Consider the following 24,823-nt stretch of genomic DNA (forward strand, 5'->3'; position numbering starts at 1 on the left):
AACTTTTTGTATATAATGTACAAAAAGTTGTTCATTATGTACAGCATTTTGCAAAAGTCTTGACTCACCCATCTTATATTTTCCTAGCAAAATGAAAATAGGTGAAGCGATTTATCGAAAGGTGCAAACACATGAAAATACAGGTTATAAGGCAAAAACAGAGTTTGTACAATTCTAACACTTTTGAGAGTCAGTATTTAGTTTGACCATCTTTACGCTTCAATGCAGCCTGAACTGTCTTAATAGTAATATCCTTTAGTAGTCGAATAGTAGTGGTTCACTGTGTGTTTTTCTATCCAGCTATGCTTTTAGCCACTAATCAGAAGGTCGGTGGTTCGATCCCAGGCTGCCTCCTGGCTGCATGCCAAATATCCTTGGGCAAGATACTAACCCCGTGTTTGCCTACTGGTGGTGGTCAGAGGGCCCGGTGGCGCCAGTGTCCGGCAGCCTCGCCTCTGTCAGTGCGCCCCAGGGCAGCTGTGGCTACAATGTAGCTTGCCATCGCCAGTGTGTGAATGGGTGAATGACTGAATGTAGTGTGAAGCGCTTTGGGGTCCTTAGGGACTAGAAAAGCGCTATACAAATGCAGGCCATTTACCATTTTAGTGCAGTGAGAGTGTGTTTGGGATCATTGCCATGCTGACAAATAAGGCTGCTCTCAATCTGACAATATTGAACCATGATCTGTGTTTTAAAAGTGGCTGTAGACACTCTCCTGATCTCCTTTGTACATATTAATGATGATTTGAATAAATAAAATACAAATTAGGATTCATCAGTCCATAAGACCTGTTAGCACCTATGTCTGTCCAGTTCTTGTGTAAGAAGGCATACATGAGCTTTTTTTCCCCTTGCTTCCCTCCCTTAACAATGGCTTCTTGACAGCCACCCTTCTACTGACAGTATCAGTTCTCTGCTGGATTTTCCCCCAATGTTTTAAAGAAATGACTTTCATGTCCTGCTGAAGTTAGGAGATGACCCGAAGCTAATAGGTCTTTGGGAATCTTCCAAATGCTTGTACCAACAAGGTGAAAACACCTATCTCCTGACCTCCTCTGTACACATTGTCTGCAATGCATAACAGACACCTATTTCTTCCCTAGTGCTGTTACTGAACTAGGGAAGAAATATGTCTACACATGTAGGCACAACACTAGTTCATTCTTTGAGTTCTTTGACTATTTTATACTATAAATTGGCTTAACAAACAAACAAACAAAAACAAAATTATTGAAAATTGTCAAAAAGAAGTACTGGACTAAGTGAAAATCAGCCAATGCCCATGGAAATGTTTGAAAGACCTTAATAAACCTTTGGGAACTTATTGCTCAAGACCATTTTAAAAAACTATCAAAAACGTCTGGCTTCTGGGAAGGAAAATATAAATAAATGAAGGGTGGCTTGATGTAGGAACTAAATAGCATGAAATCAGATATATATATTTATATATATATATATAGTACTATGTTTTAAAGCATGTGCAGGGTTGTTATGAAAGCAGACATACATACATGATTCAGAACTGCCAAGTATTGCACAGGGATCAAAAGTTGTATTAATATTTACTCAATTTATGACTCCATCTGTGGAAAGAGGAACCCTTTCACTTTGTAACTATGAGCCACTAGAGGGACTATTTTACACTGAGCATGAGGCTTGTGTAGCCTGTTGTTCCCGTTTGGTTTGGCTGCCTCTGATCATGTTTTTGTGACTCAGAGCTCTTAATCAATGGTTTAAAAAGACAAAACAGGGGAGAAATCCCACCTATTAACCACAGAACAACACTGCTGGCTGACCTTGACGTCCAGTGCTCTGGCTATTTCTTTATCACAACAACCTGCCAACCTGGGCCGGACTTCCAGATAACTCATATGTCTTTTCCCAGTGTCTTTTTGAATTTGAATTTTTCATTCACATTTTTTCTTTCCCTCCCTATTGCATTAATTCCAGCAATTCTCACAGTATTCTCAGAGTCCCCCCAGACGATATATTCCCAGGACCTGAATGTAAAATTTGGTTGCACCAGATGTGAAAATATGTTGCAATTACAATAAAAATCCTTAAAAACACACACACACACTCACATCTGTACCTATCTTGTTTTTTTGTTTGTACCCAAGTGTTTTTTGTCCAATACCCTGAAATCACAATTTGTCTTATTCCATTTTTAAAAAGTAAAGTTATTAAAAACATACACAATAAAATCAAATAAAACAAACTGTGGTACATTGATCTTGTTTCTTGAGAAAACGAGGAAACGAGAAGTCAGAAAAATGTGGGGGGAAAAATAGGACACCATTCATCCAACAAGGAAGGTATCAAATTAGGTGAGAAGAAAGGGCTGATTTGTCCAATTTTTATCAATACTCATATAATTTCCTAGAAACCTGTCACTGCAAATCGATTTTTTTGTTTGTTTTGGAATTCAGTCATTCTCTTGTCCATTTTGTTACACAATCATATGCCTTAAATCATGATCTAGTTTATCAACATTTATCTTCTCAGTATTGGACTGTGTGGGTTCAACAGTTTGCGTAACCCTGAGATCACTCTTTTTTCTTTAAAAAAAATTATGTTTCTGTTTACTGGAATTGCTAAGGAAGAGTTTTATTCTGTTACCGCCCATTCATATATTTCTATTGCTGCTCAGGGAGTGGCAGTGCTGTGTTAAATGCTGTAGGTCATAAACCAAAGTCGAACTGGATAAGAGTCTTGGAACAAATTCTTTGTCGCCAGTATCTTGTCTTAATCACTTTATGTCAGCCTGTGAATTATAATATTGCTCTATTTTTTTCTGCATATCATCGTTTGACTACACGTTTGCTTAAATGAAGAGTTTCACACATTTTTCTTCATCATAAAATAAATCTTCACATTTATATCTATTGAGAACAGCTCCTGGAGGACTGATTCTTTTTCAGCCTCTGCTGACTGTCCGCTGACTTCCTGTGACACTATCAAGAGGCTGACATTTATGTTTTCTGTAAAAAAATAAAAATGCAAAGTGTTTCTTTTCTACCAGATTTGGCTTAGCCACTCTTGTGGCATACAGGATAAACTTTGTGAACCTTTAAGCTACCACAAAACTAACACCATGTAATAATATGACGAAGACAATACCTGCTTAGCATTAGCATTTTTAGCATCACTATTGTCACTGGCATTATCATTTAGCTCAAAGCAAACCAAGTATTTGGAATAATTTTTCATCAATGTTTTTATAGTTACTGGTAAGCATCAGTAATTCAGTGGATCCAGTGGATTAATAGTAGACACAGACAGTGAGTTTAGGGACAGTACTAGCATGATAACATGCCAAATCAATATGGCGGCCGTGGTAAGCTTCTTGAAAAAAACATGCATTCAGGACTTGGTGGAAAGCTTTTCTCCTTTATATATCTTAAAAATTTCAGTTGCTGTTTATTTTAAAATGTTACTTTTCAAATGACTCTTGGAAAGCTGTAGCAAACTTCTTTTGTACTAATATGCAAATATTTATTTATTTTTTTGCTTATTCAGTAAACCACTGAATAAAGTCAGTGTTACATTAGATATTACCACAAGTAAGATATATCTTTAGGCTGTGTGTTTCTTTTTCTTTAAATTTAATTTGTTTTTGACAGAAATAAATAAGAAACTTGTCTGATATATATAACATGTATATCAGGAATTTTCTTTTGAGCATTCTGCACATTTGTTCATGCTAGTGTTTTTCAAATGTATTTTTATTAATAGCCCCATTCTCAACACTTAATTTACTGGCATTTGTTTCAGTCACAGTGAAGATGTTGTTTTCAGTATATTGCCTCATTATGAATGAAGCCAGTGGATACAAGAGAGCATAATCCTTTGTGTGATACCCTTTAATGAGTAGAGTAGACTGGATGGGTTGTGGAGCTTCACTGGGAAGAGCTCATTAGGGCCTGGAACTGTAGTTTCTGGATAAGGGACTGAATCTCTGATTGGTTCTGAAGGCATGGGCATTAGTAAGCCCTGGGTTTCCAAACCTAAGCAATCAGAAGAGTATTGTTGCCATGACAGCAGCACCACTCATTTAGACAAAAGGGCATTTCAGATACTTGTGGGGTTCTCGTTTGGACACTTGTGGCCCAGTATGGCTCAGTGCCATTTGTTACTGGTGAGGAGCTTGTTTCTACGCTTAAACAGCTAGCGTGAAGTCATAGTTGAGACCAGCTTCAACTGTGTGAAGTTTTTCTGTTTTACTTATTAGAAAACAGTTAAAACATTTTTTTTCTTTTTTAACAAGCAAACAAGGAAGTGGATTAAAATGCTATCATATTTGCTGGACGTCACTGGTGCATGTTAATCATTTATATTTACTGCTGCGAGACGACAATCACTAAGAGGAACAAGAGTCAAAGGTCTCATCCAGACATCAGTAAAGAAGAAGCCCTCTGTGAATGTTGGCTGGTAAGTTTGTCTTATGCATTTGGATTTATTTTTTAGAGCATTAGTATATGTATTTAGTTACTATGTAATTACTATATAATGTTTAGATAATTAAGAAAAGAAGAAGATAATAACGAACAATACGTAATATCAATCCAGTGTGTTGCTTCGAACACCTGAAACCTGAAATAAGCTGATCAGTTTTTTTGGTGTTTTTTCTTTCCTAGAACAGTAGCGAAAAAAAGTGGTAAAGCCCTTAAAACAAAGGGCTTACATATTCAAGTAAAGACTTGTTTATATGAGGTCATTCTTAATTTTTATATCTTAATTATTCAAGGTTATATATATATATATATATATATATCATCATCATCAAAGTGTAAAACTGCCAACCAAATTTTTTAACAGTTGAAAATGAACTAAACTGTCTTTACATCTTTTTTTAAATGTATGTAAAATTACTTAAAGCTTAATGCAAAGTTCCAAAGTAGGTTTTTAAAAAATAGTCAAAATACGGTGTCCACTTTTTTAAGTTAATATAAGGGGACAGCAAAAATGTAAATGTTTGAGGTTTCATATTATAAAAAGGTTCTGCTGTGTTCTCTCTGTAAACAAAGATTTCCAGGTGTTTTCACCACCTGCTATGCCGTGAACAGTTTGGGTGTGGCTGTAATAACAATTGGCTGCTGAATTTCAGCCTACAAAAATCAGGACAAGAGCTGCGTACTACCAGCGTCATCCAGTATGTGATTCACCTTCTTATATTTCTGTTTGCATCATGACATTTAATGATTTTGTTGTTTTTCTAAAGATTAAATTTTTTTTTTGCCTCAGCTAGAATTTGCGATTAGAACTAATAACTAGTAAGGTGGTCAGTGTAAAAACCAATAACTGAACATTGTCATTATGAACCTGTTAGCATACTGATAAGTGAACTGAGCAATTGTCTTTAAGGTTTTACCATTTCATGGTGACACTAAGAACAAAAATCAAATATTTGCTACTTTTATAAAATTGTCTCTTTTGATTCGCAGGCATGGAGCGGATTGCAGGAAGCATACTGTTATTATGCCTGATCAGCCTAACTAATGGTGTGTGTTCATTTGATGTTTGATGATTCATTTTTGCTTTTCTTATCTTCATGTCAACATTTAATCTTCAAATCTTATGCAGCAAATAGAGGTCCTGAATTCACCGAACTTGTTTATGAAGTGTGTGAAGACACCCCTGTTGGTATGTTAAATTTGTTTTAACTTCTTTTTTTTTAAACATGTTTGTAATATGTCTCTTTTGCCCATTTTCTTTTAATATATGTTTCCATGTTGTTGTTCTTCAGATCAACCGGGATTTACTATAACTGCATCAGATCCAGATGGTGACATACTGACTTACACACTCATTGGGCCCAATGCTCAAAACTTCAGAGTTGAAGAATCTACAGGGGTTGTATCTGTTGCAAGGCCTCTTGATAGAGAGGTGTGGCAGACATAGAGCAGCGACCCTTTATTGGAAAAAACACAATTTCGGTTAAGCATGTGCACTTATACATTTGATCAATTCTCTCTTCTAGATTTCTCTAGGGTATTTGACACTTGAAGCTGGTGTTTCCGATGGCCCTAATTATGTAAGTGACATCTAACTTAGTAAAATTTATTTCTTTAATGCCAGTTTGTCCATTATATTCACAGAGTGCATCATGTGTTACAGAGAACCGGAGACTTAACCATAATATTACTTGATGCCAATGACAACGCACCCATCTTTCAGAGGCCTTCTTATGACACAAGTGTTCCAGAAGTAAGGCAAATATATTTAAATGAATTACTATACAAATGGTTTTGTGATTTTTTTTTCTGTCACAGCATCTTACTTGTTAGTAAATAATGTCCATTTAACCATTTCATGTTGCTGTGAGAGAAAAGCATTCTTTGGGGTTATTCTAGCTCAGGAGGGAGAGCAGGTCATCTCCTAATTGGAAGCTTACCGGTCTGATCCTTGGCTGCTTCAGGCTGCATGCCAAATATGCTAACCCCAAGTAGCTCTCTGATTCATTCATTTGAGTGTGACTGCACTGCAGCATAGGAAAAAAGTATTTGTATGAATGGGTTGCATGTTTTATAAAGTGTTTTGAGTGCTCAGATAGAGTAGAAAAGTGCTATGAAAGAAGCAGTCCATTTACCACTGGCTCATCATCAAGGAAAAAATAAACACAATCATTTGTTTACGAAGTGAATAATTTCTGTTTTTATAATTCTGTTTTGTTTTTCTGTTTTATCAACAGAATACTCCTGTAGGCACAACTTTGTTTAAAGCATCAGCCACTGATGCTGATACAGGAACTGCTGGCATTGTTACATACGCCATTGATGAAGTAAGCTTCCTTTAGGAAAACATAAAATGTAATGATATTCAATAGAGGTGTTCCATGAACCTGTAAAGCACTGTTTACCTGTTTTTTCCAGGTAATCCCAAATGATGGGTTTAGTCTGTTCAGCATTGTAAGAGAAAGTGGTGATGTCAAACTGATCAAGCCCCTGAATTATACCTCACTGAGTACTTACTATCGGCTGAAGATCAATGCCAGTGTAAGTATGATTGTTCAAGTTTAAACATGCGTTACCTTATGATACTAATATTGGTTAAAGAAAAGTGTAAATAGCAAAGGTTGCCCTAACGTTAAAGCAGCTTTGTATATTCTTGTGGTTCCTAATTTCTTAAAGGAAAAGTTTGGCATGTTGTGAATTTCCCTTCCTTGTATCTGTATCAGCCAGTCTTTTGTTCAAATGCTGCTTTTTATTTTTACATTTTAGATTGTGGATAGTAGATAAATAAATATAATTAAATACATTGTAAATCATTAAATTATAATAATTAAATAAGTACACAATTTAAGTGACCTTTAGTGTGATGGGTTGGCAGTTTTGTGACCTTTAGACCGCTACTGGTTTAACGAGAAGCACGCTAGCTGTTTCCTTCTGCTTTGGTTCTTTGACCCACTCTGGTGCTGCTGAAACATCATAATAAACAGATATATGACTGGCGCCATTTTTCTTATATAACTGTTTGATAAGAAATCGATTAGAGATGTTTCCAAAACAATTGAAACATAACTTTATATGTGTCCTCCTAAATAAACCTGCAGCTAAGAACACTAAAACAACTAACCGCTAACGTAACATAACACACGGGGGCATATTGTAACATCCAGAGTCAGATTTTTGTTTGTTAAGCAGTGAATTGCGCTGTTATTTACTCCTAATAAGAAAGTGTAAATGAAGCTAGAGCATTCAGGCATAAAAAATTATGTTGCTTTGTCAGTTTGATAAAGAGAAATGATGAATATTCACTATTAATTTAATTATGTGAAAGTCACAGTCACAAGCCTTTGCTTATTGTAACAGTGGTCATACTATTTACTTACTTTGTTTGTTTTTTATAATTTGATAGCCCTGTCAAAAGTGAATAACACATTTTCAGCATCTTTGAGTTTAGGTGTCATGTTTATCTGTTATATTTAATCTGTTTTAATGTATTCTAGATTTATCTGATCATCAAAAAAACTAAGAGATTTTTAAAAATGTTTTCTAACAGGATGGTGGAGGCAAGTGTCATAAATCTGATACAGAATACTTGTCGAACACTGTTTATTCCTTCGTTACTGTTGAGGATATCCCAGATCTTGACCCTCAGTTCATCGGCGTTCCCTATGTTGGAAGTGTTAGAGAGCATTCACCTGTGGTGAGTGCTGCTAAACCTGACCAATGATTTCAAAGAATTATTGTAAGGCAAACAAAGATTTTTCTGATAGTACAATATATGACCCAGTGTATACAAAGACTTTGACAACTTTTTGTTACAGTTTGTTTGTTACTATTACCACACTTCTGTGGTAATAGAAGGCACTGAGCCTGCTTTGAGTTGACATATTTTTTATAAAAGACTTTCAAATGCTTCACATTTCATAAACATTTTCTTTCCTTTGATAGGACACATCTGTGCTTAAAGTGACTGCTGTGGACCCAGACATAGGAGTCAGTGATGCAATCAGCTATAGCATTGAAGGTAAGCTACAGTATTTTTTTTGCTTTTAGCTTGTGAGTGGTAGTATAATATGTAATTTCCACATTATTTTACAGAGTCATCAGAAGCTGGCCTGTTTAAAATCTCAACCAGTGATGGTGTCATATCTGTACTGTCAGAAATTGACAGAGAAGTTATTGGTGACACTGTAACTCTGACTGTGAAGGTACATTTTTATTTCATTGTCAATTTCCTTCTCTCTGTGTGTGTTACTACAGTAAGCTTGTCCATTAGTACTAACTAAAGTTATCACATGAAGTTCATACAGATTACAGCACATTACAGTTTCACTGTGACCAAACTGAGCTTTCTCTGACATTTTTCAGTCACTCATTTTTTAGTTTTATGTATTAAGATTTAAAGGAATAACTCAACATTTTGTCAAGACTTAACACAGAACAAGACCACTCCCTAGAATCATTATGACGTATTGACCAGCAAGTATAAAATTCTCTTATCTTAATAAGACCTAGCAGCAATGAAAGGCAGGTTGAACCTCTCTGTGTAGCACCAGAAACTTCCTTAAAGACGGAGCGTCTTTAAGAACCCAAATCAAAGGTTGTTTTTACAACTCAAGCAAACATGACATAAACTGTGATAAGACCATTTTGAAGGTTGAGGAAGACAAATCTTCACAAAACTCATGAAACTAATGGTGACAATGTTTTCTCATTGTTTTGGGGGGATTTTTTTTTTAACTTTGCATAACAGTTTTTCACCAAAGTTGCACTAGTAGCAGTTTTTGAAGGTGTTTACAGTGACCTTAGAGAGCACATTCAAAATACAGATGGGAACTAGTGTGAGCAGAATGGGAGGCTGAGCTCAGGGTCGCTGAAAACAAAGAGCAGATGGTGTCATGGTGGAACCCACCATTACACAGGAGCAACTTCTCAATGATGCAAGAAAACCCCCCACAAAAACATTTATGATCTTCTTCTTTAGACCATTTAATTTAATATTATTATTATAATTAATCATAAAAAATATTGAGAAATATTAAATATATTTAATCTTTTTAACAATATCTTGAATATTGAAAAAATAAAATTCATTTTGGCCTATTTAAGGCCACTGAGTCTAAAGAAAACATCCACGGGGTTCGTGCCAGCATCACAACAACTGTGCAGATCAACATCCTTGATGACAATGACAATAAGCCAGAGTTTTACAAGTGTGGAGACTCAGGGGACGACTGTGTAACAGCAACTGAATTCACTGGTGAGATCTTGGAGCACTCACTGGGATTTATTAACATCGGCATGACTGTCAAAGATCCCGACAAGGTAAGGAAACAGACCATTCATCATCTATAGGATGAGGTCTCCAGTCCCCCCCCCCCCCCCCCCATCAATATCAGCTCTGTGTAACATTATGGATCAAACATAAAACTTTTGGGTCCTGGGATTTTACAGATTTCCAACACTCAGCTAATCTTGGATGGAGAGGACAAAGCCGTGTTTTCTGTGGAACCTCAATTTACCACTGTAGACAGCATCGTTCAGATCATGATCAGGCAGCCCGAAAATCTGGATTTTGAAAAAAAACGGCAAATGACTTTGCAGGTAAAAATGTAATTAAAATAAGCCATATATATACATACAAACCATTGCATGTGCCAATACAGCTCATGTTTGTGACTTTTAAAACTCTTTACAATTCCAATGAGTTGCTCATATCATGGTGCAGGTGACTGCTGTAGATCAATATAAACCCGCCTTCAGCTCCACTGCTCAAGTCACTATAAACATCAAGGATGCCAATGACAACAGTCCAACCTTCAAACAGGACACATACAGGTTAAATGTGTCAGAGCATTCACCCATTGGGACAGAATTGGCCATAATCACCGTAAGTTCCTTGCAGTCTGAATTCTCTCTCAGACATCCGGAGCTTTTATTCTTTTGTTTCAGAAACTCTCACACGTTGTTTTGTTTTCTCTCTTTTAGGCAGATGATCCAGACACAATGGATAAAGGCAACCTGACATACAAACTTTTTCCCGACAGCATGTACGTCTTCACTTGTGGCCTGCTGCAGTAATTCTGTCTTTGTCTTGCACGCAACACCTCTCCAACAGTCTATGCTATGTTTCAGATTACCTTACTTTGACGTGGAGTCACGCACAGGCAAAGTTTATGTGAAAAGCCAAGAGCTCCTGGATCGTGAGCTCAGATCTCTGTATACAGCGACCCTACAGGCCAGAGACACAGATGGCAAGCCTGGCTCTACAGTACTGGAGATCACACTGACTGACATTAATGACAAGCCTCCAGTCATGAACAGAGATTCTTATGTGGCTTTTGTTAGAGAGGGCCAAGAGCTTGAAGTCAAAATAGAGGTAAGTTTGGCAGGGTGAGCACTAAGGACAATAGCTGTCAAATTAATTTTGATTAATTTATTTTTTTCATTTTGGGGGGGAAAACAGCAGCAGGTGGTGGTGGTGGGGCTATCAAATAATAGTGTAGTATAGTCTTTATATGCATTAATAAAGGCATCCCCATTGGCTGGCAGGAATTAACTGCTTAAAGGCAATGACTTCAATTCCATTCCATTCAATTCAACTTTATTTATATAGCACCAAATCACAACAACAGTTGCCTCAAGACTTCTCATACATACATTTACTTATCACTTCTACTTTGAAGAGCCTAGAAGACATGAACACAAATAACAGGTTTCATGTTGCTGAAAAATGAAAAGCGCTTTATTGTGCATGTTAATGTTGGTAGGCAGAGACAGCAAAAAGTTCATGAGGCTGCAGCTATGGTCATAATTTTCAAAGTGAAGGGTTTATATGGAACAACAGTCACACTGTTAGAAAAAACATCTTTAAAAAAACAGTAATATTCCGGCAGCTGGGCGCCAAAAAACAATACCATAAAATAACAGAAAATAACTTACTCATAAAAATACGGTTATTTCCAGTAATGAAAATACAATTTGTTGCCCTAATTTTACATGGGATTTTGCTTTTTTCAAGTGCTTTTAAACATTAAATTAGGAACAATTTAATGTGATTAAACAATGAAATTACCTATAAACAAGGTCAATGAATGCGGCAATATGAATAATGATACTTAAATGTACAGAAATATACAGTTAAGAGTTGGTTTAAATAATAATGGATTGCATTCATATAGCGCATTTTGAAACCCTCAAAGTGCTTTACAATTCCACTTTATAATTCCCCTCTGGCCATCACCAGTAGGTGGTAGGTGAAGTTTCTTGCCCAAGGACACAATGACCGAGAGTGTCCGAGCCGGGGCTCGAACCGGCAACCTTCTGATTACAAGGCGAACTGCCAACTTTCTAAAAAAAGTTTATAAGAATAATTTTATATATTTTTCCATAGCATTACATTTGAATTTAACAGTCCAATCTTTCAAATAACGGACAAATATTTGTGAATGTATTTTAACAATCTAAATATGCATATGTACAGACAAATACATTTAAAAAACAAGAAAATTATGTTTTATTACATTACAGTAATTTTACGTTAATTTACATTTGAAATGTGAAATCACAGTCTATTGATGCAGATTTAATGATATTCTAGAAGAACAGTACAAAACTGTAAAATACACAGTAAAATACTTTTATATTAGGATATTTTTTTTTTACAGTGCATTGTATCTGACCTTAAACTCTTAGTTCAGAGCTTTTTAATAACATATATATATTTTTAAAATCTGCTAAATTCCATTAAAATTAAGAAATATGGATTTAGCATATGTATAAGAGTCTAGTGAAGTCTGATCCAAACATACATTTCTGGAGAAATTTGCATCACCCAATATCATGGCCTGTCATGTGACATGAATAAAGTGTGTAGCCAGGACTAAAATATTATTTTAAAAAAACTTTCCAAGAAATTGACAGGGAGTTATAATTTTCAAATGCATACACAGTCAAAACATGTCATCATAAATATGAAACATCACTTTTAATTTAAAATAATTTAAATGTGACTGAAATAAATTATTAATTATTAAGGAAAATATGCTTGGTATAAACTAGATGTATACCAATCAGGTACATTTCATTTGACCAGATTCCAATAAATGTTTTACACTGTTTTACACAATGTAACAACATTACATCAAAAATGTACATTTAATCAAATGACTTAACCCTGTCAAGGCTGATCCATGAAATCATTTCCAGAAAATTGTATTTTTTTGAAACTGGAATGTTTGTTGGACCTTCTGACAAATTATATTAAAAAAGAAATTACATTTCAGGTTACATATATGAGGTTTTGGTCAATATTGTACTTTTGTAGCCTTAAAAGTTTATACGATACATGGCATTACTGGATTAAATTCAGCATTTGGCCATAAATTTTGTTTTCAGGCTTTATTGCATTTTTGCAGTATCAGCAAAGAAAATCATCTTCCTAAAAGTGTCTCTTCTGATGTTTCTCTGCTTTGGACAGGCTACTGATGGAGATGAGCCCAATACTCCAAACAGCCAAATTGTGTATGGTATCGTGTCAAGCACATACAGTAAGAACTTCACTATAGACCCTGAAACCGGTGTTTTGACAAACCATGTTGAACTGGATCGTGAGGCCCTGGATCCAATGCTGGAAGGGGAGATTAAACTTGTAGTGACTGCTACAGACCAGGGTGAACCCCCGCTATCCACCAATGTCACAGTTACCATCAATGTACAGGTAGGTATTTTAGCAAGTTGACAGTACCAAGTTACAAGAGATGGTATAAATGCTGGTACAGCTGATGACTGCCAGTGTTTCTTCTTCTTTATGATCCATTTCAGGACATCAATGATAACACGCCAACAATTTTTGCCCCATCTTACAAATTCTCTGTTAAAGAAGGAGAAAAAGGCAAGTATTTCACACCGCAAAATGTTTTAAGTGTTTACAACTTAACTTGTCAGGGTTTTAATTCATATTTATCATTCATTCAGGTGCATTTGTTGGCTCTGTTGAAGCTGAGGATTTGGACCAAACAGCAGAGTTTAATCGCATCTCTTTCAGCATTGTCGATGGGAGCTTTGGGAACTTCATCATTCGAACCTTCGCTGCCACAAGAGGTTTCATGGGAAACATCACTGTGGACCCAGACATTGAGCTGGACTATGAGAAAGGCCCCAAAAAGTTTAATATGAGGGTAGAGGCAGCAGATCTGGAGTCAAATAAAGCTACAGTGATGGTGGACGTAGATGTACTTGATGTAAATGATGAGCGACCTGAGTTCACGCCAATAGCATCTATGACAGTGAAGGAGAACACCACAGTAGTGGAAGCTGTTGGGAGTTTTAAAGCGGAAGATAAAGACGGGAGTCATTCTCTGGTCTTTGAGCTGGAATCCGTCAAATGCAGATGCAATAACAGCCTGGATTTCTGCGACTTGTTTGTCCTGGATCCAAACGGAGAGGTCAGGGTCAACCCTAAGTTCACGGTGGATTATGAAAAATGCGACCAGGCGATTGTAGAGGCTCAGGTGGTGGACATTAACACAGAGAAGGGATATAACAACAGCGCCACGACAGGTCAGTAATGGGTTGTTTGCTGATAATAAGAGTAAGCCATTAAAACAAACAGCTTACATAAAAGCTGGTTCACTGTCATTTCTCTTCAGGCCTAATGGTGATCAACATTGAAGACATCAATGACAATGCCCCAGAATTCATTTTCTCAGACAGTCAGGTGTTTGGTGAGTCCTCTCGTCTGCAGTACTTACCAACAGGGCCACGTTCTTTCACATATCGCCCTAAATTTTTAAAACATTATATGAGTCCAACGCTGATTTTTTTCTTCTTCTTTTATAGTTGTGGTGTCAGAAAGTGCAAGCAAAGGGACATCAGTTGCAGGGGTCACTGTGAGTACGACTGAAAAGCAAAAACACCTGACCTCATTTCGGCATGTTAACGATGCATGAAGCATGATGCTCTACTTCATGTCTTTCATAGGCTACAGATCGTGACAGTGGCATAAACAGTCAGATCGAGTTTAAAGTGACAGATGTGAAATTCCAAAACACCAACAATGAAATAAGTGACAAGGGGGCACTGTTTGAGGCTGTCACCACACAGCAAAATGACCGCTATGTTGGGATTATTCAGTGAGTACAAAATCGTCTCCTGCAGTCACAACTCAGTCTGCTCTGGTTTTTCTCACAAGTGTCGGTGTTTTTACTTTTACTTATATATTTACATTTATACTCGAGCAGGGATAATAGGAGCCCATGCACGTGTTGTTTTTTCCAAAATGATATTGTCATGGGTGCATTTTTATGGTTCTTATGGGTGTGCTTCCCTTCAACTATCCACAGATCTACACAGACACTTGATTTGACACTGAAGGGGAAGTATTTGGTAACAGTCTCTGCGACTGATCCCGGCGGCCTGTCCTCTAGCACCGTGCTGGATGTAAGTGACGTGGGATTTGCTTACCCTGTGTTGTATATTGAAAACAGGCTGTAAAACTTGCAGCACACACCAATGTTTGCATTCTTTTTATAACTGCAGATTTTCACAGTCGATGAATCCTACAAAGTCGAACTCAGGTTTGCAAATAATCAGATTGAGGTTGAAAAAAAGCTCAGTGAGATCAAGAGGTAATGTCTGAATCATTAGTAAAGACTATATCTGATCTAATCTGCTAATTTTCATTCAGTCACCACTTAAATCTACCCATTTTCTTCCCCCCGTCATCTTCTGGGACTCTTAGAGCACTTATGACTGCCACTAAGGCTGCTGTTGAAATTGTTGCTCTTAGGCCTTACAACAGTGAGACATCCAGGTAAGTTCCCTTTCATATCTCCTTGCTTACTCCTATGCTTTGTTTTTCCTCACTAGGTGGTGCAATTGCACATGTAGACAAAATGTCAATGGCAGCAACTCCAGGTTTTAGGTTTTAAACAGCTGAAATGTGTTGATTTAATTTATGTGTATGTGTGTGTGTGTTTTAATGGTTCTCTCAGGGCTACAGAGAAAACTATTGTGGTAGCTTATTTTGTCTATGCCAATGGAACGGCCCTTACCTCTGTTCAAGTGGAAATAATGCTCTCTGATGCGGAACACTTTCCTAAGCTGATAGAGCTTGGGCTAGATAACATTGTAAGTACGGTTTTATTTTTTAAACACGGCAAAAAAAACCAACTATTTTTCTGCCTCTTCTTTATATCTTCTTGGTCATTTTGTCATCATTTTTTTTATTCTTCTTTTTTGATAAATTGCTGTTGGCAGTCTAATACAAAGTATTTCAGAGTCAGCACAGGGGCAGGGGATAGTTCACTGATTCTTTTCACCAAGTTCAATGTGTGCTCCAACAAGCACTCTGGCTCCACCAGAAGGTTAAATTCAGAATTGTTTCATGTGTATCACTTTTAAAAAACATGCCTAATTTTCAATAATTTAGGATTTATATTTATTAAATATTAAAAGGCATTTGATTTCCCATAAAGGTGGATCACGTGATCTTCAGAAACAGCCGTAACTACGTTGAGATTAATGACTCAGTGTATGTAACATTACAGTGTATGTAAGGGATGGTGCATTTGAATTATATTGGCTATATGGAAAAATTACTTATATTAAATTACTTTAATATCAGTGTTGACCCCCCCCACCCCCCCAAAAAAACATCAATAAAAACCAAAAAAAAAATGTAACTGATTTTTTACATGTACATTTTTTCATGGAATTTTATTACGTAAGTACAATGTAAAATGCTACATTTAATGGAATCTTGTCAAATGAAGTCACATTTTTTAATTATTTGAATAAATAAACCTTTTTATAAATTTTATATATTACAGTTGCATTTTACTCAAAATTATTGCTTTGTGTATATTGAGGGTGTAAAAACAATTTTTTAATGTAGATTTAGAAAAGTAAAGTAAAATATATTTTACAGGGATAAAGACATTTAAAATCTGGTTAAAGGAGACAGCAGTAGCAATCCCTTTGGTTCATTTTACAAAACAATTAACTCCAGATTAGTAAGAGGTCTGATAAGTCTGATCAGTATTAAAGGACATGTGAAAATTGTGAGGTTAGTATAAATATAATCTACATATGAAACTCGAAACCTGAAACCTCTGTTTTTAGGGGACTGCTCCCGAGGAAGAAAAAACGGTGGACACAGTAAAATATGTCCTGCTGGGGATTGTGGCAGGCCTTGTCATTGTACTTCTTGTCCTCACCACTTCACTCCTCTGCACTCGCAGAAAGTAAGAAAATGTGATACCTATGATTTCAAACAACTATGACCAGCAGGGAGTCTGTGTACTGACCACTCATCATTCCACCCTACAGCTACAGAAGGAAGCTTAAGGCTGCTAAAGCTGCAGAATCTGCATCCAGTATGAATTATGACAACCAGAAAAATGGTCTTATGCTACCTGGAACCAACAAGTACACTATGGAAGGGTGAGGAGACAAAACCTTATTCAGATAAATGAAATAGGCAATGGTATGAAACCTAATGTATAAGTTTGCCTTCTAACATGTGTCACTTCTCTCTGATAGTGCTAATCCTGTGCTCAACCTGAACATCGACACAACCATCGAGTTAGAAGAGAGCAGCTCTGATGATGACAAACACAGGTAAAACAAAAACAACAAGGAAACAAAGAACCCTGTCTGTAAATCGGTCCACTGCCTACAGAGAGCAGTTACTGGCTTGATCAACACAGTTTGATAAGGTGGCTCACGGTGAAACGCAGCTGCGCTCACCACTCTGTAGCTGTGCTGGTTAATAAACCGGGATGATTTCCAGGTGAACATTTTGCCACAGAGTGCCCACTACAGCATGTTGTGACAGAGCTGGCTCTGTGCTTCCAGCAATGCCATGTGATTGTTGTTTTTAAATCAAAAACCTTGAAATGATCATTTGTTCATATTGTCTCCCTCTTTCTCTTTGTTTTTCCACCAAAGCCATCTAAGCTTCAACTCCGACGACTCTGACTTGGAAAGTGCTCGACATCCGAAAGAGGATCCACCAGGGTACACTGAGCCTTTGCATGAAGCACTGACCCTGGCTGACCAAAACCAAAGCACTGACAACCCCCTCATGGGGTACAGCAACCCTGTATTTGACACCACAGATTTGTAATGTAAATAGTGAAGGCCAGATGCCTCAGCTAGACAAATGTAGCTTCTTTGTAATCAGGCATACCAAATCAAACTTATTATATAGTTCTTGATGAAGACTTCATCTTCAAATAGCCATTTCTGTATTACAGATTTAACTTTGAAGCCTAAACACCCTTTACAAGCATAAAACTGAACCAAAAGGGGGATCCTATTTTGTGAAAAAGATCTAATTGTATAAAAGTGTAATGATTTCAAAGACCTTATTCCAATCCAGTCAGAGAGCTGAAGTATGCGAACTGCTTGTTTGCTGTAGCCTCATAGTTTGTACATAGGTATGAAAGTGAAATCAATATCGATGGCCTAAAAATATCAAACTCTTCCTTTATCTTTCTGTAGAGACAGTTTCAATCCATGCAGTATAAAAAAATGAATAGCAGCAGTGGTTAAACACACAAACTTCTTGCTTGATGCACATGTGAATCACTTTATTTTTGTTATTATAATAAGCAGTGGTTTAAAAAGGGTTTGAATTGCTTTTGAAAGAAACTGTTTCTTAAAGTTATACCAACACAGAAATCAAGAAAAACAGATAAATTAAAAAAAAAAGGTTTCAAAATGTCAGTGTATGAATGAAACCCTTATTTATAACTGTGTGTCTGACAAAATCTCGCTCTCTCTTTCCCTGTTTTAATTTGTCAGTGTTTGCTATGAAATTCTTGATGAAGAGAAAAAAAACTCATGCAGAGTGACTTCCAACAAGCAGCAGATTGAAAAGATTATTCACTGTTTACTGACACCTAAATGAATGTAACACAAGTGCAATCCATGAATAAATTCTGATCCTTTGAATGTGGACCTGAAGTTAATGCTGGTGAACACGGACATTCACTGACACTGTAACAACCGCTTGTTTAAAACACGCTTAAAATCATTGCCTTCGCATAATTTACAACAGGATCACAGATTATGGCATTAAAATACTGTGAGCACTCATGACTAAAAATACCCTGATATCAGGAGTCATTACTTTCCTTGAAAGGTGATTGTACGCGTCATCAGTTTTTTTGTCTTTTTTTTTTTTACACTTTTCACAATACAAACAAGTCAAAACACTGCCAAATCTAAAGCAATATATAAGACATACAAAAGCCTGCACTGACAGTAGAGACTCCTCTTACAGAGAGATCAAGGCAACACTTAATCGATTTAAATATCCCCCAGGCCACCAGGTCACAAATCACACTCAAAACCTGTCATTACACTATCATCTCTCTCTCTCTGTCGAAGCTTAACAAGCTTTTTAGCAACCAGGAGAAAAGCTGGTTGCCATGGCTTCACATTGTGTGAGGTGAGTGGAAAAAACAACAACAAAAAAAGCACCAACAGCTAAAATGAGTCAGTGGATGGTTTCAGCGAAAAACACTAAAGGAGGAGAGCCAGGCTGATGATGACGCTGACGCATCGCTCTCATTTCCCCAAACGTCCATCATCACTCTGTCGGTGTGTGCAGAGAGATTTGTGAATAAGATACCAATCAGCGAGGGTGGGGTGTGTGGGGGATAAAAAGAGAAATCATAATTTATGGCTGCTTTCTCAGCGGTTAATGCTTCTCGGCGCAAACTTCATATTAAATGCTTTTGTGCTTGCTTGTCTTGAGCGAAGGTGTGAATTTTGTCCTTCTTTTTCTCACACCATCGAGACGACGTCATTCAGTGGATGCACTGGATAACAACCACGTGTATCAGATCCCATGTAAACTTTCTCTCCTGTCACTCAGTGGTATGAGCTCTGGAGCAACAGTGTGGCTGCTGCATGTTCTCCATCAGCAGGCGGAAGGGGTTTCTTCTGCGTCGGCCCGCTTTCCCATCATGCTCCCCTCTTCTCCCTGCACGACCCTTACCTGAACCCCCCTGGGCTATCTCGGGGGTCAGGGGTGTAGCTGTGGGGTTGAGCGGAGGAGGCGGTGGCATGGAGGATTGCCTCTTCTGCTTCTTCACCTGCTTCTCCAGGTGTTTCTGGATGGCAGAGCCCAGCACGGCTACTTCCACCACAGCTCCGTACACCTCCCACGTCATCCCCTTCTCATCCCAGCTCACCTCCTGCACTGGCTCCTCGCATTTCTCCTCATCTTTCTCCTTACAGTTGATTTCCTCCTTTGTGTTCTCTTCAACTCCCTCCACCTTTCTCTCTTGGGTTACTTTCTCCTCTTTCTCCTCCATCACCTCCTCTTTCTTTACCTCTTTCTCCTCCATTGCCTCCTCTTTCTTTACCTCTTTCTCCTCTGTCGCCTCCTCTTTCTTTTCCTCTTTCTCTTCCGTCGCCTCCTCTTTCTTTTCCTCTTTCTCCTTCTTTGCCTCCTCTTTCTTTTCCTCTTTCTCCTCTGTTGCCTCTTCTTTCTTTTCCTCTTCCTCCTCCACTATCTTCTCCTCTATGCTAGGCTCCTTCATGACCTGAGGGAAAGTCATAATCGTGGGAGTTCTTGGGGTCATGGGTGCGGTAGCGACAGAGCGAAATTCCACCTGCTGACCCACCTGCAACTCAGCATCTTTAGTCTCTGTGCCCACAGCCCCACATTTTCCAAAAGAGGTGGGGAAATAGAAGGCCTGGTCCCCCTCAGGTGGGGTCATGGGGCTGGTGGCCACAGACTGACACTGTACTACCTCCAGGCTCACCTGTGTGCGGATGTTATGGCAGCCAAAGGGAGCCGGTGATTCAGGGATGGGGGATTTTTTTGCAGAAACAACTCTCTCTTCTTCACGTGCATCTTTGTTTTCGACCTCTGACTGCTCGGATCCTGTGCATGTTTTCGGATGTTCGCTGACAGCAGCAGAAGGTACTTTAGTTTGTGGATCGTTTGTGCTCCTGTGAACACTTTCACTGAAGGACTTTCCTTCCTTCCTCTTTATATCACTGCAGCTTTCTCCAACCTCATCTTCATCTATTTTGACCATCTCCGGTTCAACAGAATAAAAAAACGACTCAGCCTCGTCCGTTTCTTCCTCCTCATTGTTGCCATACTGGGTCACCAAGATTGTAATGTCTTGATCCATACTTCCCATCCTCTGCTGCTTACACTGCTGATTGCTACCCTCCACACTTACATGTGCGCCTATTAACTCAGCATCCACTCCATTGGTGGAACTCTCAGTCATCTCCTTTGATGTAGTAAATTTTAAAGTTTCAGTTGTTTCTGACACAGCATCTGCTGAAACTTTTTTCTCCTGCTGACCAGTCTCCCTCTGCTCCTCATTCTTTTTCACTTTCTCGTCCCTTTGCACTGGCTCTCTCCCGATAACCTCTGGGAAAGCCATGCTATATGGGGATTTGGGGGTCATGGGGGATGTGGCGACAGAGCAGAACTCCACTTGCTGACCCACCTGCAACTCTGCATCTTTAGTGTCAGTGCCCACGGCTTGAGGTTTCCCAAAAGAACTTGGGAAGAAGAAAGAATGGCTGCCCTCTGGAGGAGTCATGGGGCTGGTTGCTGCCGAGCAGCACTGGACCACCTCGAGGCTCACCTGTGTGCGCATGTGGTGCTGCCCAAAAGGGGCCGGGGAGCGTGGGTCATAAGGGTCTGGAGTTGATGGGACAGCAACTGAGATTTTCTCAATTCCTGCATCTTTTCCTCTGTTGAGATTTTGATCTTCAAAGTTTTCCTCTTGAATTTCAGGTTTTCCATCTCCATCACTCAGAAACTTGATCGTCACCTTTGCATCGTTATTTGTAGCTGCTGTCGTTGTTTTATTGTGCTCTTCTGTTGCAGGCATGGCATCGATCTGTGTGCAGTTTTTAACTCGTTCAGTGTCTGTTAGGTCAGCATTGCTATAATCCCCCCCTGAAAGCACTTGATCTTTAGATATTAGGTTTTTCTCTTTCTCCTCAACAGAGCTGACATTCCCCTGTAGTGCCGGCTGATAGTCCCCTTGAGTGGTTGACTCTTGACTCCTGTACAGTTGAGGTTCTTCAGGCGCAGCAGTGCTATCTGAGCCTCCCGGACGCCCCCCATTATCCGTCTTCTCGCAAGGCTGGTGGTCCTCCGTGACACCTCTCATCTCATCCTTAAGGCTTCCCATTCTGTCTCCGCATTAAAGGGCTAGAATTACCTGCAGGAATAACACAGCAGTGTGAAAGTGTCCGCGCAGTTAATCATCGGGAACAAGCACAAGCACAAGCGGAAGATAAAAATATTCTGTCATGCGATACGAAACGAAATTGATATTATTCAGTTATTCAAATAGACACAGGAGCATCACTGCTACTACTTGATCAGAATTGTTTGCACACTTACTTTAATATCGCAGGACTATCTTTTTAAATACTTTAAAAAGAGACAAAGTCAAATCTTCATGCCCAAAAATATCTCATTATCAGCTCCTGTCTGAATTCTATTCTAGTCCATAATTACATAACACAAACAGCGTGCACATGAATTCAGAGTTGTTTTCAAAATGTAACTATAAAACAAGCATGATTACAAAAGGAGATCTCAGAAAATTAGGACATACCTCAGCAGTCTAAAGTCAGGCTGAAGCCACTCCACAACTCTTCTTCAGATTTGGGTCAAACATTGCAAATCTCAGCACCGATTGCGACAAACATCTGTCCGTGCATCTCCCCCCGGTGATTGATGCTGATTGCAGTGGCTACAGGTTTGTCTCTAGAAGAATCTATCTTAGGCAATCCTCGCTCTTTAGGCTGTGGCTGTGTCTATTGAAAAGCTTCACATTTCCAGTTTCCCTGGAAACCACGGTCGGGTTTCTGGCAGTGAGTGGTAATGTAATGGCAAAATATCTCTACAGCTCTCTAATCAGCAGTAAATCATAGTAATTAACTTCAGGTTCTCATAGAAACACAATGGCAGCTACGTGCACAGAGGTAAACCTGTGAACTGGCTAATCTGGAGAAATTTTAAAGGAGGCATAAATTGGTGATAAAACTCTCACGTCATTACAAATGATCATGAGGGAGGGAGGGTGAAGTATGCAGAAGTGGGATTTCTCTTAGCAATAATGAAGCAGGGTTTTGAACTAAAACAGCAGTGTCTGTGTGTGTGTGTGTGTATGTCTGCATGTACATGTGTGCGTCAAGGCCACATTTGCCTGTTTGTTTGTTTAACAGAATCTTAAGCTTAGTAAAAAAGAAAAAAAATAAATAGATAAATGCTTAAAACATGTCCTACTTCAGGAAGACAGATGATCACAGGCTCATTACAGGACTTCCAAAAAGTCTATGCAAACTCAAAGCTTGTGGAGAACATCAGAGAGATATTAGTAACAGTGGTTGTTCTGCAGCATCTGTACATGAAAGACACAACAGAGAATTTAAGCTGAAGGAGCCTGGAAGCAGCAGCTTCGCCTCCCACACAAACAAAAACTTGTAAATCACCAAGTATTTTATACTCATTCGTCATTCCCCTCCAACCTCCCTGCTTTGCGACACATATTTCTCTAGAGCCTCTCTAATTCTGCTTGCCTCTAGTGATTGAGTGGGACATTTCTTTCTTTTTTTTTTGAGAATCTCTAACCGACTTGCTTGTAGCATGGCAGTGGGCTGCTGCGGCTTGGCCAGAACACCGTGTACTGACATAAGTATTCTCGCCGTTAATTCGAAGGCTGCCACAGAGTTCTGTTGCTTGGCAACCACGTAGTGGGATGCAGGGGAGGTGTGCTGCTGAGGACCAAGGTAGACGGGCTCTGATCACACTCTCATCAGGGGCCATCAGCCTGCCAAAGGCCATCTTCTCAGCAATGTGTTGGTAATAATGATGACCGTGGTGATTCACTGATGAGTGCGCTCCACAAAGCAAAAAAACAGGATGCATCATAGATACCGTGCCTGCAGAGCAACTAACAGTGTTAAGTCTCCTGAGTGTGGCAGGATATCACATTTTACGAACCCGTAAGAGGTGTTGGAATTCATTTATTTCGCAAAAACAGGCAGAAAGCAAAAAAGAAAAAGAAGAAAAAAAGCACAAATGGAAAATTAGAAAAGACAGTTTATAAACATTTCTTCTGGAATGTTAGCTACGTAAAGCCATATGTCTCTTTCTCTCTATATATGTATCTATCTATCTCTCTCTCTCTCTCTATATATATATATATATATATCGATAACTATAGTTTATATCTTTTTAAAAATAGTTTATATGGTTTGCATAATTCCATCCCAACAGTTTCCCCTGCCTGAAGGGGGTGATCAGACAAGTTGGCTTAACTTTCAGCTACAAGTGTCCATTCTTTAGGGATCATTTAGATTCCATTTTCTGCCCAAACTCCTTGATGGTGTCCGTGGCCTTGCCCGCAGCTTTTCCTATGGCTGCTTGAGTCTGCCTGCTGGTTTCTTCAGCAGCTTTGATAAGTCAGAGCAGAACAGAAGAGAAGTAAGCTAAGCAACAAATCCTCTAATATTCAGCTAATATTCAACTGGATAGAGTTGAATAAAAAATATTCAACTAATATTTTCACAGTGCATTCATTTGTATGATTGTCAAATATGATATTTCTCCACATTTCAAATTTTTCTAATAACCCGAGGAATTATTTCTAAAACTAATTTTAAACAATATAAAATTTGCATTTTATTCATACTGTTATAATAATTCCAATATTTCTATTTTGACTGCATTCATTTTTACAATTCATGTTTCCTTTTAACTGCTCTGCTTTTATTAGCAATTAAACATCTAATTTGGCAGTAATATGACTGACAGCTTGTGTCTGCCATCCATGCCTCAGTAAACACCAACTAATTACAGTATATGATGCTAGAAAGAAGGAATGTGCGCCTTACCTTTGTTGACTGTTTCTTTGGAGGAGTCTGCCACCTGCTGCACGGCTTCCTCAGCTGCCTGCACTGGAAACGCATCACAGGTTTTTAAAGTGACTGACAGCTTTTAAACTTCATTTTACTGCAAAATCTCTTAGAAAGAAAAATAAAATGCTGTATTAATTGCAGTACAACTCTCTTGATTCCAGGTCTGATGTCGATCGTATCACCTTGTAGCCACCGGTCTGTACCTGCAGTGTCTGTGACTCCTTTAGCGGCTGAGTGGCTCGTGCTTTTCAGGCCCTCAAAGGACTTCTTGAATGATGCCATGGCTCCTGTCTTTGTCCCTGCAGCTTCCACACACCCTTCTGACCTGAGAGCGGCAGGAGCAGCTGTTTAATACCCTCGGCTTGAGCCCGGCACCACCGAGCCTGCACGTTCCAGCTGGATTAACCAAAACAAAACCCACCCAAAGAGGCACGATCAGACTGGAATCCCAA

General features: G+C 38.6%; 3 protein-coding genes across 5 annotated transcripts; 1 reads left to right on the plus strand and 2 right to left on the minus strand.

Moving 5' to 3' along the window:
• Positions 1-4,165: 4,165 nt before the first annotated feature.
• On the plus strand, positions 4,166-18,411 carry cdhr2 (cadherin related family member 2). 2 transcript variants are annotated; one of them, XM_004541079.5, is made up of 31 exons: positions 4,166-4,431; positions 5,028-5,152; positions 5,445-5,501; positions 5,584-5,643; positions 5,747-5,886; positions 5,981-6,034; positions 6,118-6,207; positions 6,692-6,781; positions 6,873-6,995; positions 8,002-8,148; positions 8,397-8,472; positions 8,547-8,656; positions 9,558-9,773; positions 9,903-10,052; positions 10,177-10,338; positions 10,437-10,498; positions 10,584-10,827; positions 12,928-13,167; positions 13,272-13,341; positions 13,425-14,009; positions 14,099-14,173; positions 14,289-14,338; positions 14,430-14,581; positions 14,792-14,888; positions 14,988-15,076; positions 15,190-15,261; positions 15,443-15,578; positions 16,572-16,693; positions 16,779-16,892; positions 16,992-17,069; positions 17,400-18,411. In XM_004541079.5, exons 3-31 carry the CDS (start codon positions 5,447-5,449, stop codon positions 17,575-17,577), a joined length of 3,837 nt encoding a protein of 1,278 aa, XP_004541136.3. In that variant the 5' UTR covers positions 4,166-4,431; positions 5,028-5,152; positions 5,445-5,446; the 3' UTR covers positions 17,578-18,411. The 2 variants fall into 2 exon arrangements, with proteins under 2 accessions (XP_004541136.3, XP_076747726.1); XM_076891611.1 differs by having other exon boundaries at positions 5,108-5,152.
• An 81-nt stretch (positions 18,412-18,492) lies between these two features.
• gprin1 (G protein regulated inducer of neurite outgrowth 1) lies at positions 18,493-23,635 on the minus strand. Its single transcript, XM_076891620.1, has 2 exons — positions 22,064-23,635; positions 18,493-21,661 (listed from the first exon to the last, which is right to left on the minus strand). Exon 2 carries the CDS (start codon positions 21,629-21,631, stop codon positions 19,328-19,330), a length of 2,304 nt encoding a protein of 767 aa, XP_076747735.1. The 5' UTR covers positions 21,632-21,661; positions 22,064-23,635; the 3' UTR covers positions 18,493-19,327.
• A 3-nt stretch (positions 23,636-23,638) lies between these two features.
• Positions 23,639-24,728, minus strand: adirf (adipogenesis regulatory factor). Of its 2 annotated transcripts, none has more exons than XM_076891628.1 (3): positions 24,575-24,728; positions 24,348-24,410; positions 23,639-23,906 (listed from the first exon to the last, which is right to left on the minus strand). In XM_076891628.1, exons 1-3 carry the CDS (start codon positions 24,651-24,653, stop codon positions 23,803-23,805), a joined length of 246 nt encoding a protein of 81 aa, XP_076747743.1. In that variant the 5' UTR covers positions 24,654-24,728; the 3' UTR covers positions 23,639-23,802. The 2 variants fall into 2 exon arrangements, with proteins under 2 accessions (XP_076747743.1, XP_076747741.1); XM_076891626.1 differs by having other exon boundaries at positions 24,554-24,715.
• Positions 24,729-24,823: the final 95 nt, after the last annotated feature.

The sequence above is a fragment of the Maylandia zebra genome, linkage group LG2, assembly GCF_041146795.1.
Source record: "Maylandia zebra isolate NMK-2024a linkage group LG2, Mzebra_GT3a, whole genome shotgun sequence".
NCBI classification, from domain to species: Eukaryota; Metazoa; Chordata; class Actinopteri; order Cichliformes; family Cichlidae; genus Maylandia; species Maylandia zebra.

Bases quoted from the DNA above. Each gene is read 5' to 3' on its own strand.
- cdhr2 (XM_076891611.1), top strand. The intron at 6,035-6,117 runs GTAAGTGACATC...CATGTGTTACAG, and splicing joins TTTCCGATGGCCCTAATTAT to AGAACCGGAGACTTAACCAT. The intron at 10,828-12,927 runs GTAAGTTTGGCA...TGCTTTGGACAG, and splicing joins AGCTTGAAGTCAAAATAGAG to GCTACTGATGGAGATGAGCC.
- gprin1 (XM_076891620.1), bottom strand. From the start codon at position 21,631: ATGGGAAGCCTTAAGGATGAGATGAGAGGTGTCACGGAGGACCACCAG.
- adirf (XM_076891626.1), bottom strand. From the start codon at position 24,653: ATGGCATCATTCAAGAAGTCCTTTGAGGGCCTGAAAAGCACGAGCCAC. The intron at 24,411-24,553 runs GTGATACGATCG...ATGCGTTTCCAG, and splicing joins TACAGACCGGTGGCTACAAG to TGCAGGCAGCTGAGGAAGCC. The intron at 23,907-24,347 runs GTAAGGCGCACA...GACTTATCAAAG, and splicing joins CAAAGAAACAGTCAACAAAG to CTGCTGAAGAAACCAGCAGG.